Genomic DNA, 17,766 nt, shown 5'->3' on the forward strand with positions numbered 1-17,766 from the left:
CCCCCATTGAAGAATAAGCCATACTTGAAGCAAAATGACAATAATGCATTTGAATGTTTGTGTAATTGTGCAAGACAAAACTGGAGAACGCATATACAAGGCAAATATATTGTGTAGCCTACACCTGTGTATGAAGAGTGACGTAAAGAAAAAAAGAGGACCACCTTATTTGTTTTGGCATTATGCTATCCCACACAATAAGCGCGAGCGCGCATCTTGAGCTTCAGATGAACATTCTTGAGAGTGAGACATTGTTGCCTATTTCTTTTTTAATAGTACAGTCACCATCACACAACTTCATCAACCGACCCTTCTGCAAAAGCTGCATCATGGAGTAAGCAAATTGAAGGCAACAACCAATAAAATTCAAGAAACAATGAAAATTTCAAGACGAAACAAACAAAATGTATTTGAAACGATATATTAAAAGTGCTTTTGATTTTCATGTCTCTCCTCTTTGACTGATGATCGACTCCACACACACTCATGACCAGGAAAAAGGTGCCACAGATGTCCTCTCCTCAAAATGTCCACGAGGTCAGTATGCTGCAGTTGCAGGTCCATAGTTCAACCATCAGTAGTGATATTGTCATAGCGATTAGACTTGTTTCTTATTTGTCTAAATTTCTTTATTTTTCTGTTTTAAATTCTCACTTCAATTTTAATTCTTGGAGAACATAGCTTCGACAACATATATCGCACTCATTATAATAAGCAAAAGGTTATATCAAAAATTATTAGTATAGAATCACAGAAAAGCTGGTTTAGAACCAGAAAAAATACAAAACAGACAGGTACATAGACACAGGACATTTCTTATAATTGCTTGGAAACATTATTTTCCCGCTAAATCTTGATTCTTTTTTTTCTTACTGCGCATATGATGTTTTTCATTTTATTTGTATGTTTTTTTTTTGTTGTTTTTTTTTACAAAAAAGGAAAATAAAGACTAGTATTTTACAAAATGAAGAGTACTGTTCTTGAAGACGAGAGTGGATTTACACAGGTGTAAGTCCAGTTCCATATTTTCTGTACATAACGTATTCCATCTCAGATCTTAGTCCCAGAAGACAAAAAAAAGCATGTCATGTCTTCCAATGTGTTCAAAAAGGTCCTATATATAGTCTTCTTGTACGGGATGCTGAATTTTGGTCCTTTTTCTCTCTTTTTGTCACTCTCATTCGGATCATTGGATGGACATGTAAGGCCAGTTGAAGCTGCTCCCGGATAATAGCATATCCCTGATGAGGGTTTCAATAGGAGTTTTACCTACCAAGCGGACGAAGAACAGCTGCTCAATTACCGATGAGGAGACGGTGCGGAGAGAGGGCAGCCGCAGCAAGAGCTTGCCAAAGCGGCTGGGCTGGTTAGGGTACTGGCTCCTCACGTATTCCTCCAGGGCGCACTGAGACTTCTCCTGCAGGCTTTCGATGTGAGCCGCATCTGACAGGCCGCAGGCGTCTGTGCAGGCAAAAAAAGAGAAACACAAAAGCACTCTGGTTATCATTCAACATCAGCGTTACGTGTTATTGACAAAGTGAAATAAACAAACACACTGCCCAAACATGCTACATCACATTGAGTAAGAGGGACTGTCATATAGAATAAACAAGGGCGATATGTTCAAGTGGGGAACGCACCACACAGCGGCAGATACCTCTACACGTTCATAAACCAATCAAAACAAAGAATATGCCGCTTACTGGGATGGAAAATGGTGTGTAGCATAAACCTATAACATTTCCAATGTAGGAAGCAGAGGGAAAGGTATAGGCCCACTCATGCTTTCTGACTCAGGGGACTCAAGTCTATACAAATGTATAAAATACATTGATTACGTTGAAATTGCAATGGCTGTATATGACCTAATTAGTCTACTCTCAATAAGCTGTTAAGACATTTTTTTCCGCTCTTTACTTGATAGACCATGCTTGGCCTGCTTTTCAATGTAGCCTAGGAAAGGCCGCTGGAAGCAATCAAATTTATTAGCGGGGTGAAGTCAATAGTCACGCAAAAAACACGTAAAAATACGAAAAGGAGCCAGCACAACAACACATGCGAAATGTGTTTTGTACACAGTCGGGGGTTGTGGATTTGCAGTCTGCATAGGCCTAAATAGAGAAATACACTCAATGTTCATGTCTTAAGATATGTTTGCGAATAGTACAAACTAAACTGTTTGTCGCCATAGCATAGGCTCACTGCTATGGTTAAAAATCTGCAGTAAACGGTTGTGAAAGGCCAAGCATACTGGCATATGGACCGTTATGCTTTGTTGCAAGTGCACAGGAGAGATAGCCTCAATTCGCCAGCTCTAATACATTAAACATCGGACAATGCTATCCGAGAGGCTTTTAAGCCTAATCTTGATTTCTCAGGGCTATAACTCACTACGGCCAGACACAATAACCTTATGAACTCACTGACTGCGTGGGGGCAACTCGGAGATCTCGGGTTGATTTACTATGTACTATGAACTTATAGGCGGCACAACCCCATGTAGCCTATGCAAATCGGTTTGGATTATTTTTTGAGTGTCACTATTCAATAAATAAAACAATTAATCGGGGAGAAATTAATTACATTTCAAAACCTTTTGCAAATATAAACTTGCGAAACGCAACGCAGTGACTAAGTTCAAAACATTTCGGCGACTGCCCAGCAGTGAACGCATGAGTCAACAGAAAAAGAAAGCTCGCGAAAGGGCACTCTATAGTACACCAAACATAGAACTAACACTGAAAAAAACATAAAATACATATTTTCTAGATTCACATTTAAGTATCTGAACACAGATAGAAACATGTAATTAATTATGAAGACGCAATAGATAAACTGGACATAATAGGAACGATAAGAAGACAATCACCTAAACTAGGCTACCGCCTATGAGTTTCCTGTTTGAAAATAGCTAAAAGTAACTCAATTACAATGTACAACACTGTAAACCTGGACTACAATAGTTTGCTACATATATCATTGGTCCTACATGTTGTCTCTTGCTAAAATGGACAAAAATCAAAAGTTAAAGCTAGCTAGTCATCTTAAACAACTAACTATTCAGTTGTAGGCTATTTTATGTTAGATTTTATCTCATAATGTAACAACAACTTGGCACTAGGCCCTCAATGTCATAATGTTAGGTTGATGCCTCATATAAAATATTTAAAAATATATATATAAGTTTGCAATAGTAAAGGTAGTCTATAGGTAGACCAGATTGGCTTGATTGATAATTTAATATGCACGTAAATATATGTTTGTCTTTAAATGTTATTTTGCAATGATGGCTCAAAAGAGAACTCAAAGTTTCGATGCTAAGGACAGAAATGCCATAAACTATCCCAAAATCCAGGAAAAGTCCTCGTGAACAGATACAGCAGTGGTAAAGGTTCCCATGTCACTGAGGAGGGCAAACTAGAGGACTGGGGTAGGTTTAATTACATTGAATAAAACACTTCCTTTGAATCCCCCTTTGGCCACCAATCAAAACAAGTTCACTGAACACTCAACCTCAGTCTGTTTATCCACATCATTTTTTCAAAATAATTACAAAATACATAACATCATATGTTACCTACATATCATGTAATATAATATATGCCTAATATAATATGCAATGAATGTATTTGAGTATTTAAAGTAGTGTGGATATGTTTAATATAGACCTAATCTAAAAAAAAGTATTAAGTAAGATGCTAATACTAGGTTACTTTAGGCTAAAGTAGGCTATAGGTGATGTCACTAAGCATAGTATTTTTTTGAGGATCTCGAGAGTGAAAATGTGTTTATTAAAAATAATATAAATTTCCTTAAATTACAAAACACAATCATTAGCGAAATTGTGCGTAAATGTGAAATGTATTGATTGAAATAAGGCAATTTAATAAGAATTTGATCACTTTTAAATAGCCACATGATAGCTATTTTGAGCCACGGTCGAGTTGGGCTTTTTTTATCCACTAGGCCTACTCCCCACTATCCTTACGCGGTACTTGCAAATGGTAATGAGAGCAAGTGTCCACAGTCAAACTTTAAATATCTATAGGCCTATTATTACGCGCGACACCAATGGTAAACTTGCCTCAGTCAGATAGCTAGTAATGAGCTGCCCTGTGTAGACTACTTTTCAAAATGTGGGATTCTAATTGTTTAAGACAATAATTGTGAGAGGAAATATCAGTAAACAAAATAGCCCACATTCCCATATTAATCTCGAGCAATGTAATACAATGACATTTTAGGCTATTTCATCATTTTCTTTGATCAGGCAGCTAGGGATCATTTCCTGTTTTAAAATAACACGTGTTTGTACGCACAAAACATGAAAAAACATGCGTCACAACATTAAAAGCCTACATGAAGTGTCATACTCAAATTGTGCTTTTCTTTGCGGATATAATGTAATAAAACAATACGCCTGGGACATAGACCAAAACAAATATCTATAGTTATCCGGATTTATAAAAAATATAATGCTTCATATTTTTTCAACAGTTATTAAATATTATATTGGGTTTCAATCTTTTAATACGAGGTAAAATACACATTTAAATTACGTTTTTGAAAATATTACATTAGACGCTGTCTGTGGGTCGGTTTGTTTACTTCTCTTTCGCTTTGGCTAACACACAAAATGTATAAATGTGAATATATGCAGCATGTTATTATACAAAACATAATGGAGTAGCCTGCACTAGACAGCCATGGCCTCTAGTCTGATTTTCACCCAGTCTTCCCCCTCACTGCCCGCCTATAAGACAAGGCCTTAACATAGTGGCATGGTAAACACTCACCTGATGTGAAGAGTACTATTGCCTTGATGCAGCTGTACTCTGCCGAATCAACGTGGAGGGCCTTGAGCTTCTCAACCTGCTCCTGGAAGATTCGAATGTGATCCATGAAAGCCACGACTCGGTCCGCAGACATTGGAGAAGCGTGGAGGCCTGCCGCGGCAAGCAGAGGGGCCACATGCAAAGGCATGGAGCACTGAGCTGCGTTTAGCACAAACAGCTCGCTCCACGTCAGCCTGAGAAGGGACACCTGGTCGGTGATCTGCAGATCGGGAAAGAAAGGGATGTTCCTAGCCCATTCCACAGCGCTGAAGAGCAAGCGAGCGGCCAGCTCGCAGATGTTCTCGATACCCATGATATTGTTGGGCTGCATGCACTGGCTTCCATATCGGGACGTCGGGTATGGTTCGGCCCGAAGCAATAAGGAGATGTATCCGGAGAGATAGCAATGGCCGTTCAGAGGGTCCCCGTTCGTCAGCGCGTACTGACCTGGGTTCGGTTGGGTTGGAGGCATTCGTCCTCGCTGAACCGCTGACAAAAAGAAAGAGAAGGAGAGGAAATGTGCATCCAGAACTGATGAACATTGTTGTATGTGCAACCTATGCCGAGAAGCATAAGGCAAGCTAGTGTTTTCTGCTCTCAAAATAAGGGGGTAACGTTTCCCATCCCAATCTATCTCAAACTGTAAATTATATAGTGTGTAAGATTGTGTGTTGTTTAAATAAATGATACCATTTTCAATATCACCATGCTCAATGTTGCACTGTTTACATTTGTATTGACGATGCATGCATCTAAATTAAAACACACACACACACAAATATTAAATATTGAACATAACGGGTGTTGCCATTTGCTAAATTGCAGTAATACAGGCCTATAGTGTAATTTAGGTATATGCTGCATCTAATTATTCAATGCAGCCCATGTGTCAGTTTACTACTGTATTTATCAACGTAAAGCTATTTTTCTCCATTACACCTGTGTTATACTGCTCTAAAGAAGAATGGCATAGCCTAAATATATCAACACCAAATAAGAGTCAACCCCTTCTTAGCATAGCAATAGTTTGGTCAAGGAAGAATCGTTTAAAAATGTGCTTGAAAAAGTATAATTGGTCTATATATATATTTTACATGTATTTATTGAGGATATATTAAATAACATGTATGGTAATTTTGGGGGTTTATTTAAAATACGAGTATTGCTATCATTTGTGCTCCAAAGAGAGGGAAAGTTACGGCCTCTCATACATTATGAGGCAAAACAATGTGCTCCGCACAACTTCTCCAGTATTACTCAAGCTGCCTAAGCATATGGAACAGGAGGGCGATGTGGTTATGTTGTCTGTTCGTTTTAATGCACAGACAAACCAAACACTTGTGTATCACTACACATGTAAGGAAGTGCACTTCATGTTCTCTTTCACACACACACACACACACACACACACACACACACACACACACACACACACACACACACACACACACACACACACACACACACACACACACACACACACACACACACACACACTATTAAACACCTATAAAACACTAAATGCAAATAGCAAATAGTTATGTTTAGTTTTGACGTTCACAAAAACGTCCGTCAAGTAAATAGCTGCTTTTGTTATACGACCTATCTTTTGTAGCTGCTTTCATTACATTTTACCCTCTATAGGCTAAACGCGTACATGCACATTCCTGGAAAAAACATGGATGTGCAACGGATGTCTCATGTATATGATCTTTATGCAACATGGCAGCTCTACTCGTCTATGGAACTCAGTATGCGTAATCATATGTGGCATTAAAAAAAGATATTCACCTTCCCGCCGCATTCCCACTTTCAAACATTTCTTCAGCCGACAGTATTGGCACTGATTTCGGTGGTGTTGGTCAATGGGACAGTTCCTATTGGCACGACATGTATACGTTAAGTTCCTTCGGACACTCCTCTTGAAGAAACTTTTGCATCCCTCGCAGGTGAACTGACCATAGTGCTTGCCGCTCGATTTGTCTCCGCAAACAACACATTCTATATGCTGTGGACCAGAATTCTGACTCCCCTTCTCCCCAGCAGTCCCAGGTGTTGACGGGGGTCCTGGCTGACTAGGGGTCTGCGGAGTGTGCGGGGCTGCCGACGCCGTCTGCTGTTGCTCCCTCGCCGGCTGAGTTGCTGGATTTGGGCCGCTTGGAGGTCCTCCGACCACGTCTTCCTGCGGATCTCGCCAGACGCTAACTACCATTGCCATATCTCGGGCCCGAAAAGTGCGATAAAGCGAACTGATCGCTGGGATTTATAAAGCGAGGGGAGAAAAAAGATCTCAAACACGACAGTGCAAAGTCAAATCGGAGCAAACAATCTCCTACGAGAAAGAAGGGAGCAGAACACGATCAATACATTCAAAATAAAGGACACGATAGAATAAGCACCCGATCAGGATATGCAAGTATCGGGAGGCCAGTTCCAAGGTAAATTGCAGTTAGCCATTCAGGTACCCAATCTTGAAGAAAAAGCGAGCCAGACGTAACAAAAATGCAGTTTGGTATAAAATAGCCAGAAAGGAGGCAGGAGCGATTCACATGGACGTAGAAATGAACATAAAATCTTTCAAAGACACGCGATCCAAAGTGCTGCGAGAAATAAATTCCCTTCTCTTTTCTTCCTTGCTCCTTACTCCCGTCTTCGCTGTTGGAGGGGAGGAAAAAACTGAAGAGCAGGATTTTACATCTATATTCTTAAATAAACCTCATCTCGTCCAGCAAAAAGACCGCGTCGCCGTAGTGCCCATGTAGTTTCACCTCTCCAGCAGGAATGGAGCGAACACGAATAGATAAAAATAAGGAAGGGAAAAAAAACAACTAATAGAATATGCAAGACGGAGAGACCCAAAAATGAATGCGTTTAAACGGGAAGACCAGCAGAGCAATGTTTCCGAAACCGGGATCTTCGCGAATGTCTGTATATAGTGAACTTTGACACTACTATTGAAACTGACACGTTTCTATGGAGATCGCTGCGCCTTATATGGTGCTCGTGTCAAGGAGCCAAGAGAGAGGCTGCTGGCAACTGATAATCAAAGGCGACTGACTGGCCAGAGCCCTGCATTGAGGGGGGAGAGGGAAAATGGGAGGCTAAGGTTAGCCAAGCCTCTTTCTCTCCATTGGTTAGAGTCCTCGTTCCTCGCTACCTACGACTGGGGGCTCTGACAAGCACAATTTACATTGAGCTCGCCTCGCGCTGCTATTTACTTTGAAACCTGATTAGCCTACGGGCCGTCTATTGTCACAAAAACAGGAAGAAACCCTGGATAGAATAGCCGAAAAGATGGGTGAAAGAGGGGACAAAGCTTTGCGCACGTGAAATAAACAAACGTGCGCGGCGAAAGGGACTCGCATAGAAGGACTCGCATAGAATTCCCCAAAGTTTGAAATGGTTTGTTTTGAGACTGCTATCTTAATTATAAATGCGTGAGATATAATTATTTATGTATGATGTATTTTATTATAGGCTACATGCAGCCTACAGCATTTGGTGATGCGTAATACGGTGGTACACGCGTCAACGTTACATTTCCATTGTAAAAAATAAAATGATTGGGGTCCAAAATTGCAGGGTCAAATTAGGGAAAATGACAATGTAAGAAATGATGCATAGTAGCCTAGACAAGTCGTGTTAGAATAGACAGAAAGGGTGCGATGGCGCCAACGAATCTCACAATCACATCGACGAAGAAGAAATACTCTGTAACAGTTGTGGTTTTAAGGCCTGCACAATCACTAAATGGGTGTCATATTATGTCTTAATAATGACAATAACTCAAAATAATGTGAAGCTGTTTGAAAATTGCACGGGGATTCCGGCTTTTTGTGTGTTGATACTGAAGCCTGCATGCGCTTCCAACTAAAAAATGTCTGGATCGGTCTGCCATCTAGCGTACAGTATACAATTACAACCACATAGTAATGCATAACGCACATCTATTGTTATCAACCTTGTAAAATTGTTTTAAAAAACAAGTAAACTCCTGAAAATTGCTTTCTTTTTTTAAATTCATTTTTTCTTTTACAGGTGCTGTGTTCCTGAAAAAGATTCCAAACACAACAGCTGCTGCTTCTTTTTTTAGATTGAGCAAAGTCCTTCAAGGTAAAAATCACTTGAAAGGAGTGGAACTTAGCTCAGATAACATTGACATGAAACGTACAAACTCGAGTAGTGTGAATATGACAACAGATACAAAAACCTGTAGGCTACATAGTCACCAAAGTCATCAAAACTGTGTTCAGTGGGGCTACAAGCCTGGTGCGTCGACATGCATCCCATAATAGCATACACTAAATAGAGAAAAGGGTATTTTCAGTATTTTCAAATGAAGTTAATAGTTTATGAACACATTTGTTATTGTCTTTCCGACTATGGTCAGCTATTAAGAGATATAATGGAGCGCTATTATGCAAGTACCCCCCTTGCAAACGCATAGGAGAAATGGGTGTTTTTAAGTAGCCTATTCAACAGCAGAGCTCTTCCCGTCCCCCGTCTCAGACACTGCACTGAGACTCCCGGTCTTGTCTCCAGCTCTTTGAAAAGGTGAAACGAATAAGATTAAATCGGACAAAGAATATTCTGTAAGTGTATCATTAAGATTTTACTATACAGATTGGGAAGGGAGTTGGACGGAGAGAGAGAGAGTGGAAGGGGGGGGGACAGCGAATAAGAGTAGAGGGAAATAAGGCTATAGCACGAAAACAGTGAGAAAAACGAGAAAGTGGACAGCAGGACATTAAAAGAAGAAGCACCCAGCGACGAATATTAGGCTATGGTGGACGGAAAACATCGGTAACTGAATTTGGCTAACACCTGCCAGGCAAGTACACAATTAATTTCTGTTTCACCTATTCACAAGTAGCTTTAAATGCTAAGAATACATTCTTGCCTCGCCACACGACCAAGCAGACCCATGCATCTAGCCTATTTGTCTAAACAACCACTGTTACATTCCAGGGCGGAACTTTTGAGCTGCAGTACTTTGAATCTTTTCCTTTACATTCTAACCGGTTTTTGGGGACCCGTTTCTCCGTTTTAAGCTGTCTTCGCCAGTATGTACTGGCATCGTTGATGCTGTTATCACAATTCAGGGGACCCTTTCCAAGTCGTGAGCATCTCACCTGTGCATGGCTATTTGTTGTTTGATCACATAATGAAATGATCGATAACAGCCTGTTTGTCTCAGAGATAGTGTCAACGGATTATAGGACAGTTGTTCGAGCGAGCTGGTCAGGGTTGTAGGCTACTAGCTAGGCATGAGAATAGTACCTGGAAGACTTTCCGTCTGTTTTGCTTAGTCATGTGAAAATATAGGAGGTTCACGATCATCAAATTATCATTATTTCATTGCAAAGTTTGCAGTTACAATTTCAACCACACAATGTTAGATAAATTAGAAGAAAGTATGTCAATTTAAAGGCAAGTTTTAGGATTAAGGGAACGTAAATGAAATGATTTACCTCAAATGCCCTATTGTTTAGTAGATAATTGAGCTATAAATACAAATTACATCGAGCGATATTGATACAAGCATCGGCTATGAAATACATGTTTGGTGAGACTATAATCAACTTCGAATCCCTCGTGTCTCAGATGATAAGTTGATGCTATAAATGCAATTTTTAGGTTCCCCATAACAGGAATTTATAGGCCTACCATTCATTTCTATGTTACACATTGAGGTATGTTATATGTTATTACCAAAAATACCAAATGCTTTTCGCAGTGCAATATATTTGCACACGTAGCATATGCATCCGGACACACATATATTTTCTGAGCATCTGCGGTGAGGTCCATATAAATAGGCCTACGTGGACTTCATATACTGTATTTGTTTTAAATATAGGCTACATTAGGCTCATTTCCAAGTGATGGGGTCTCTCTCTCTCCGTTTTTATAACAAACAAATCTAATTCTGCAGACCGACAAACATGTTTTTCGCTTCTGCAAGCAGTCAATCGAGCTTTATGAACTCTTGTGGAACAGTTGTGAAAGCAATAAAAGGCCATGATAGCCAAGCCTCCTACTCCGGGAACACGGAGGCAAATATATAGGCATTTCAGATCATTTAAAACACCTAACAACGTTGCAGGAATATAGCTAATAATATAATCCTCATGGATTAGTTTAGGTTATGCAGACGCTTCAGTGCAGTGAATATATAGTAATGAGTCACCACACCGTTCAAGCTGACAGAGAGCATTCATTGCTTTCTTTACCTGATGCTTCAGAGGCCTCAGTCGAAATTCCTCCTGTAAAAACAAGTATTATGTTTCTTCACGACGAGAGAGGGCAACACACATCCGATCTCCGCTGTTCCCATCCCGCGCCCGCCTAAGAATCTGCCTCTAAACTGAACCAATTTTCATGAAGAATAGGCTGCGGTGTTTTGTTCCAAAGATATATAGCCTATATGTCAACCAAGAAAAATATGAGTCTAAAAAACGATGAGAAAATGGTATTAGAGACGTGCCAAGTGCATGGGGCCTGCATCAATGTTTTAAATAAGGCTTCAAATGAGGGGAGCTGTCAATTATTGCACACCAATTAATATGCGTAATAACCTACGTTACATGTGCAACTACATTTCACTAAAACTCTATACTTGAGTGATTTATGATAATTTAATTTGATAAAATAACTTACACTTAAATTAACATAGCAATGTTTAAACAGATAACAGAAACATCTGAATACAGATGGCTGAAGAATTCCTTCTACGCCTTTTAAAACTTTTCCACATAGCTTATCACTGGAAGTATACAGGCTAGACCGGCATAATGAAACACGTTTATAATTGTACTATTTTGATTTGTTTTGATGTGTTCTATGTAGCCTAATATCCTAGTTTTGTTATAGATGTCTCTCAACTTTAAACAAAATGTACAGATTATTTGGAAAAATACATTTTGCGTTGTGAATTTGGCTACATAGAGAAAAAATGAAGATGCCCAGTGCTGCTGCTTCTCTGTCGACCCAAGCTGTGCGTTATACTTTAATGTGTGAGTTGGAGGTTTTGTTGCGTGCCCCTCTACTTTGAGTCGTTACGAGTTGAAAGAGAAGAGGAGGGGGCTTTTGTCCAATCTGATCCCTAACTATTCGGGGCTCAGATTGGTGTGAAAGGGACGAGAAGGTCACTTGAAAATCGCCTTTTATCCGCTGCCATTTTCTCTATGGATCAGCAACTTTCAATAGACATAATCTAATCGCTCTTAATGGAAAAGCTATTCGTGAGAAATAGGGAAAATATTTGAGAGTCTCGCTACTTAAAATCGCCACGTTTATCGTAGGCCGTTGGACAAAATTATCTGACGCAAATGATGGTTGAACGGAATAAAGGGAAATGCTTTTCATAAATTGAAACGTAAACTATTAGGACTAGTATTTTAGAATAAACTCAAAGCTATATCATGAACGTGAACACCTTTCGTTCAGAACTAAATATGAGGAAGTATATCACCTGAGATAGTCAACAAGCAGTTCAGTCACGCTAGAAATGTGACCTATTAGGCTACCGCCTGGCCTTCGTGTGTATTCGGCTACTTTTAGGCGTATGCCTGTTACACGTAGGCCTATACATGAAACGTGTAAGAAATGATATTTAATATTTCTTATCGTAGGCCTAACTCCCAACTATTGCTTGATGACATGCAAGATTGACAGACCAACGCGACCTCACACTGTCACAGTAGCTAACAGGTTCAGTTGGGATTGTTTCTTCAAGGTTTTAATCATGGGCCTGAATACACCACGATGAATAAAGCAACACACATTAGGATTTTCGGTCTGGGAAAGCCAAGGCTATAATTGTAGACAATAAGGCCGAAATGACTTTTCCAATTAGCTTGTGGTTGGAGTTTAGTTAGAGGGACTGTCAGTTTACTCGATGGGTAATGGCTTTATTGCTCACAAAACCATCATCTATTTAGAGCACATGTGCTAATTACTTTGGATGGTCTCAGAGACCGAGATCATAAATCCATTAGCACTAAAATCCTGATAGTTTTACAGTGCAAACACTGTAATTCTGTAGTTCACCAAAAACCCAACTGCAAGCACCAGTAGAGACGTCAAAGTAACACCCTTTTCTGAATTGTTAACCCGGCAACAACGGGCAACGTGACATAAATTACATAAATTACATTGTTATAAGTGATGAAAACCACGTGTAAGGTAGGCCTAGTTTAGTAGGGTATGAAGTGAGCAGCACGCAATTCAAGGAGACCAAATCAAAACACCTACACTGACATAATTAATATGGTACGCCTAATATCTTGGTGGCAAACAAAGAAGACAATTAGCAAAACACAACTTAAATCATAATTGTATCATTGAATGGGAGAAGACACCCTATTATCCTAGTTAATGCAACCAATGGCCAAGCACTGAGGCTATTATGATAGTTTCAATGTCTTGAGACATTTTTAAATCACCTCATTCCATATAATGTGAGGACATCCCTTTACCGCATAGTGCTTGAACAGTTTTTCCTTTTCTCAACGACATCTATCTACAGGTAACATGGACACAGGTTCCAAATGCAGTGGATGAAGGCATTTCACCCTTAAAGGCATTTATTGCGGGGAAACCGGAGGGCAAAGGTGGAATTCTTGAGAAATTCTACAAGGATAGAGGAGCTTTTAGATTTCTGCACGCGGATTACTTTTCATCCTATCGCCACATTATCCGAAAACACACTGTAGATAGACCAAGGACAAAAAAAGGCAGAACAAGATTATCTCCCGTGCAAATTTGCGACCCCGTACATAACCATTTAAGGAGTATTAAACTAAAACTAGAGTAAAGAGAGAAAGGAAGACACAGAGCCCGGAGAAGTGGCTTGTCTCATGTGTCCATCCTGAAGCTGGGAGGTGAACTTAATCATGAGATACATTTTCAATGTAAACTTGCCCGTCATTGTGCATAATTTTGTAGTGAAATGAGTGGCATCACTTCAAGTATCCATAATGTTTTTCTTAAACCAACACACCCAGTGGGCGCTTAATTAGAATTGTGTCTGGCTGAACCGCCACCGTGCTGTAATAGGGCATGACTGAGCACGTTTAGACAGGGAATAACATGTTACATCAAGACAAAAAATAAATCACGCTCAACCTCGTTTTTGATCATTTCTCATATATTTTTTTTTACAAGACTTGCTTCTGATGATAAAATACTTGCATAGACTAATTTACATGTAGCCATTCGTTTTACAAACCAGGGAATAGTGGACAGTTATGTGAGCCATAAGCTGTGGTTTAAGCATGATCCCTGAACAAATTAATTTGATTAATAGTAGGAAAATGAGATGTGTTAAATATAAGTGCATCCACAAACTGTATGGAAAATGACATTATTGTATCCCCTTGTAATTACACAGCTAGAACGAATCAAGAATGCAGATAAGTGTAATAATAATAATAATAATCCGAATCATAATAATAATGTCATGACAGTATTTAAACACACACACACACACACACACACACACACACACACACACACACACACACACACACACACACACACACACACACACACACACACACACACACACACACACACACACACACACACACAGTGCTTCGGTATACTCGCATCTTATATGGGGTGGGGTGTGTGGTGTTATCATTAGAGAAATATAATGCCTGCAACGTTTGTGAAATGATCAGAGGTGTTAGCCAGATATGAACATCCATAAGTGTGGCAACCAGTGCTGGGCCAGTGATGAATCATCAAAACGAAGAAAGAGAGTCGGCACTATTCCCTTTCCAAGTGCTGTAATTGCTTTCAGGCAACAAAATAGAGAATGTTTTGGCCACGATAGCCTTCGTAAGGTGCTTTGAACTTTTCAGTGCACCTGGTTGGTAGAAGAACACATGGGCAAATCCCAAAGACCACAGATGCCCTTTTCTTTTTAGACATTTTCACATTCATTTGGAAATGGAGTGTGTGTATCTATGTGCGATTGAGTTGACGCGTTAGTGAGTGAGTGTGTGTGCGCGTGTGCATAGTTTGTGTGTGAAATGAAATGATCCCACAGCTATTGCCCACTATTTAAATTGACCATCAAAGCTACGCTGGATTTTGGATATGGCTACTTCAGGACCTTTGCCCTGAAGTAAAACCAATGTCAGGTGTCCCTGCCGAATGATGACGAACACACCTCTGTGGTACCTCGTCTGTTGAACTAAACAGAGAATATCTCCTTACCTTTCAGTTTGGGTAAAAGGGTTAAATCATTTTTGCTTCAGGATGCATCAGATACTTATTACAAGTAACTTAAAATATCAACCCCAGCCCTCATACAGTAGACACCCACTGAAAAGCAACAAGGCTGCTAATTTTTAATTCTCGAGCTGACAGATTGTGACCTTATCAGTCGGTTGTTCCCTCTCCCCATGAAACTCTTCCGAGAAATTATTTATACTTTTGTTGGTGGAAAGCCAGGGGGGTCACATTGAAGAAAACATCTACATTCAAAACCAAACGTAACTTTAAACCAAACCATACGTTATTACTTTATGGCAATATCCATACGGCAAGTTTATTTGTTTGTGTGTGTGTGTGTGTGTTCTCGTCATCAACAATGAACTAATTGTGTTTCCTCCTAACAGGGAGTGAGCGACTGTGCAAACTGATCGTGCCATGTAAGTTCCACTGCTGCTACACTGGCCCCTTTCACCAATTCGCTGAGACATCTCACTAGTCTACCACTTATCGATTCAAGGATGGAATAATTGACCAACAATACACCTTTATTGTATTGGTATAACCTGAATTCTCCCTGGAATCAGATCCGTAATATCATCTTGATACTGTGTACAGGGCATGGCCAAAGTCAAGTAGCCAATCAGAAGGCAGCGTGACGCACACAGGGCCAATGATAGCCACCCACTGTGTCATTTTATCTGGCTTGCCTTGCATTGGAAGTGTGTCTTAAAAGCAGCTCTCTCCCCTCTCATCAATGTCTCTGTGTTGTTTTTTTCCTTCTCTCTCAGACTGAAAGGAACGTCATGGCAAGTCCCCATCCTTTGGAATAAAGAGCATCACCTTGTCACGCAGTCAGAATCGACAGAGGGTTGTGATGTCATGTGTAAAACAAATGTCTCTGTTTATATAAGCTCAGTCGCAGCAGCAGCCGTGACATCGTGACGTCAGCCCCGTAGCACAAGGTGCGGCTCACACAACGGCCACGACCTGGATTTATTTGACCGTTGACATCCGAATAATGTAGTCTTCAGAAGTATTAATAATGACGCCAAAGAAAATACTGATTATCAAAACTCCCAGCTTAGGTAGATACTCCCTATGCATTTGTCTACAAGGTAAAGGGTTGCTATTATGCCTGTGTCAGTAGGTTAAAGGCAAGACAGACCAACACGAATGTCAGCTGTGCACAGAGGACCGCCTACTGGGCGACGACAGAATGGTGGCGACTCAACGTGTAGAATCGCTGGGAAATGATCTGAAAATCACGGCCAGTGTACTGTTGTCAGCGGTGGTGTGACGTCCAACCGCTGCGCACCTGCGGTGCACGGCCGACGTTCCTGTTGGTCTGTCTTGGCCTTACGACTATATATGAGCTTCGCCAGTGTCCGTAGCTGAAGTTATCTACTGTCAGAGATGATCAACATGCATGTGTCAGAGATGATCAACATGCCTGTGCTTGTGTCCTCACTGCCCTGGCCCTGGAACCAGAGGACATATTTACAGGGTGTACTAACCTTAACGCCACACTGCTCTCCTCTCCACCTCACTCAGCTAACCTTAATCCCTCCTATCCAGCAGCCCACACAGCTCTGAGGGCCAACGGAAACAGAATCAATGCTTTATGAATATGTATATAATGTATAATGACATTCTCAAGTCCAAGTGTATTTGTGATGCCATTCGTGTTTGATTGTCAACGTTCTTATTGTCATATTCAGAAGCGAAGGTGAAGCTAGCTGTATTATGCTACGCTGGGCAAAAAGGTTTTGGACGTACGTGATCAAGTGCCTTTCCTTTACTAGTCGTTTAATTTATGTATGTGGATTCTGTGTGTGTGTGAGAGACCACATGGCAAGTTTACCTCAGATGACCCCGCTGACATGAGGCGTCCGAGCTGAATTCAAGCCGTGACAAATGGGTTCTGGGCCTGAACAGCAGACATTCCACAACATGTTCCTCTTCAGCAACTCCTCCTCTCCTTCCTCTCCTTATCCCTTCCTACACTTCTCCTCGAAACATCTATCTCTTCAAAGGTTGTAAGAATGCACTTATCAATCAAACATAAACCTGTTGTATGTATTGGAAGAGGTTGTGGGAATCTCCCTGAACATGAACTTCCGAGGAAGGCAAGCCTTTACAGAGCTATTTGAATGCAATGTTCTACAAAGCTCTGGCGTATTTGCAGATGAATAAAGGAAAAAGAGACTGGTGTTAGTAGAAAAAGAGAAGTGAACCCCTTGGATGTTAGTATCGTAAACCTTTCTTGATCAGTGATGTGGAGGTTGAGAGAAAATATAGCGCTGTGTTTAAACAGGATGTGTAGGTTGTAGCATCCTATCCTCCTCCCCCTGCAATATCCCCCCATTTCTTTATCCCTCCCTCCCTCCCTCCCTCCCTCCCTCCCTCCCTCCCTCCCTCCCTCCCTCCCTCCCTCCCTCCCTCCCTCCCTCCCTCCCTCCCTCCCTCCCTCCCTCCCTTCCCTGTTTCTCTCTGATTTTCCAGAATGCTCCTCCACAGAATCCTGCCACCTGTGTCAGTGAAAATAAAAAGAAAGGCTATTGGTATTCCTCTTTGAGGCTGGTTAAGGTAAGTGCCAGCCCCCATTACGATGACAAGGCAAGTAATGATGCCGCTTGTTCCGCGGTTCCCCATGATTTATTTATGCTTTCCCAGGGAGTGATCCTACCACCTCCATCCCCAGTCC

The 17,766-nt window shown here is 40.7% G+C and overlaps 1 protein-coding gene and 1 long non-coding RNA gene across 4 annotated transcripts; one reads left to right on the plus strand and one right to left on the minus strand.

Moving 5' to 3' along the window:
• Positions 1–249: 249 nt before the first annotated feature.
• Positions 250–11,196, minus strand: nr2f1a (nuclear receptor subfamily 2, group F, member 1a). Of its 3 annotated transcripts, none has more exons than XM_042330692.1 (3): positions 11,069–11,196; positions 4,797–5,324; positions 250–1,461 (listed from the first exon to the last, which is right to left on the minus strand). In XM_042330692.1, the coding sequence occupies exons 2-3, from the start codon at positions 5,305–5,307 to the stop codon at positions 1,187–1,189; spliced, it is 786 nt and encodes a 261-aa protein (XP_042186626.1). In that variant the 5' UTR covers positions 5,308–5,324; positions 11,069–11,196; the 3' UTR covers positions 250–1,186. The 3 variants fall into 3 exon arrangements, with proteins under 3 accessions (XP_042186626.1, XP_024295324.1, XP_024295323.1); XM_024439556.2 differs by lacking the exon at positions 11,069–11,196 and adding an exon at positions 6,627–7,766 and having other exon boundaries at positions 4,797–5,321; XM_024439555.2 differs by lacking the exon at positions 11,069–11,196 and adding an exon at positions 6,627–7,750.
• LOC112263392 lies at positions 7,997–17,470 on the plus strand. The gene is made up of 4 exons (XR_002955489.2): positions 7,997–8,237; positions 8,874–8,948; positions 15,467–15,499; positions 15,851–17,470. It is a non-coding gene; the product is annotated as an uncharacterized LOC112263392 (long non-coding RNA).
• Positions 17,471–17,766: the final 296 nt, after the last annotated feature.

Source organism: Oncorhynchus tshawytscha, linkage group LG12, assembly GCF_018296145.1.
Source record: "Oncorhynchus tshawytscha isolate Ot180627B linkage group LG12, Otsh_v2.0, whole genome shotgun sequence".
NCBI lineage: Eukaryota > Metazoa > Chordata > Actinopteri > Salmoniformes > Salmonidae > Oncorhynchus > Oncorhynchus tshawytscha.

Excerpts from the sequence above, each read along its gene's own strand:
- nr2f1a (XM_024439555.2), bottom strand. The coding sequence starts at position 7,053 with ATGGCAATGGTAGTTAGCGTCTGGCGAGATCCGCAGGAAGACGTGGTC. Across the intron at positions 5,325-6,626 it reads AGTGGGAATGCGGCGGGAAG|CGGTTCAGCGAGGACGAATG; the intron begins GTGAATATCTTT and ends TCTTTTTGTCAG. Across the intron at positions 1,462-4,796 it reads AATAGTACTCTTCACATCAG|ACGCCTGCGGCCTGTCAGAT; the intron begins GTGAGTGTTTAC and ends TTGCCTGCACAG.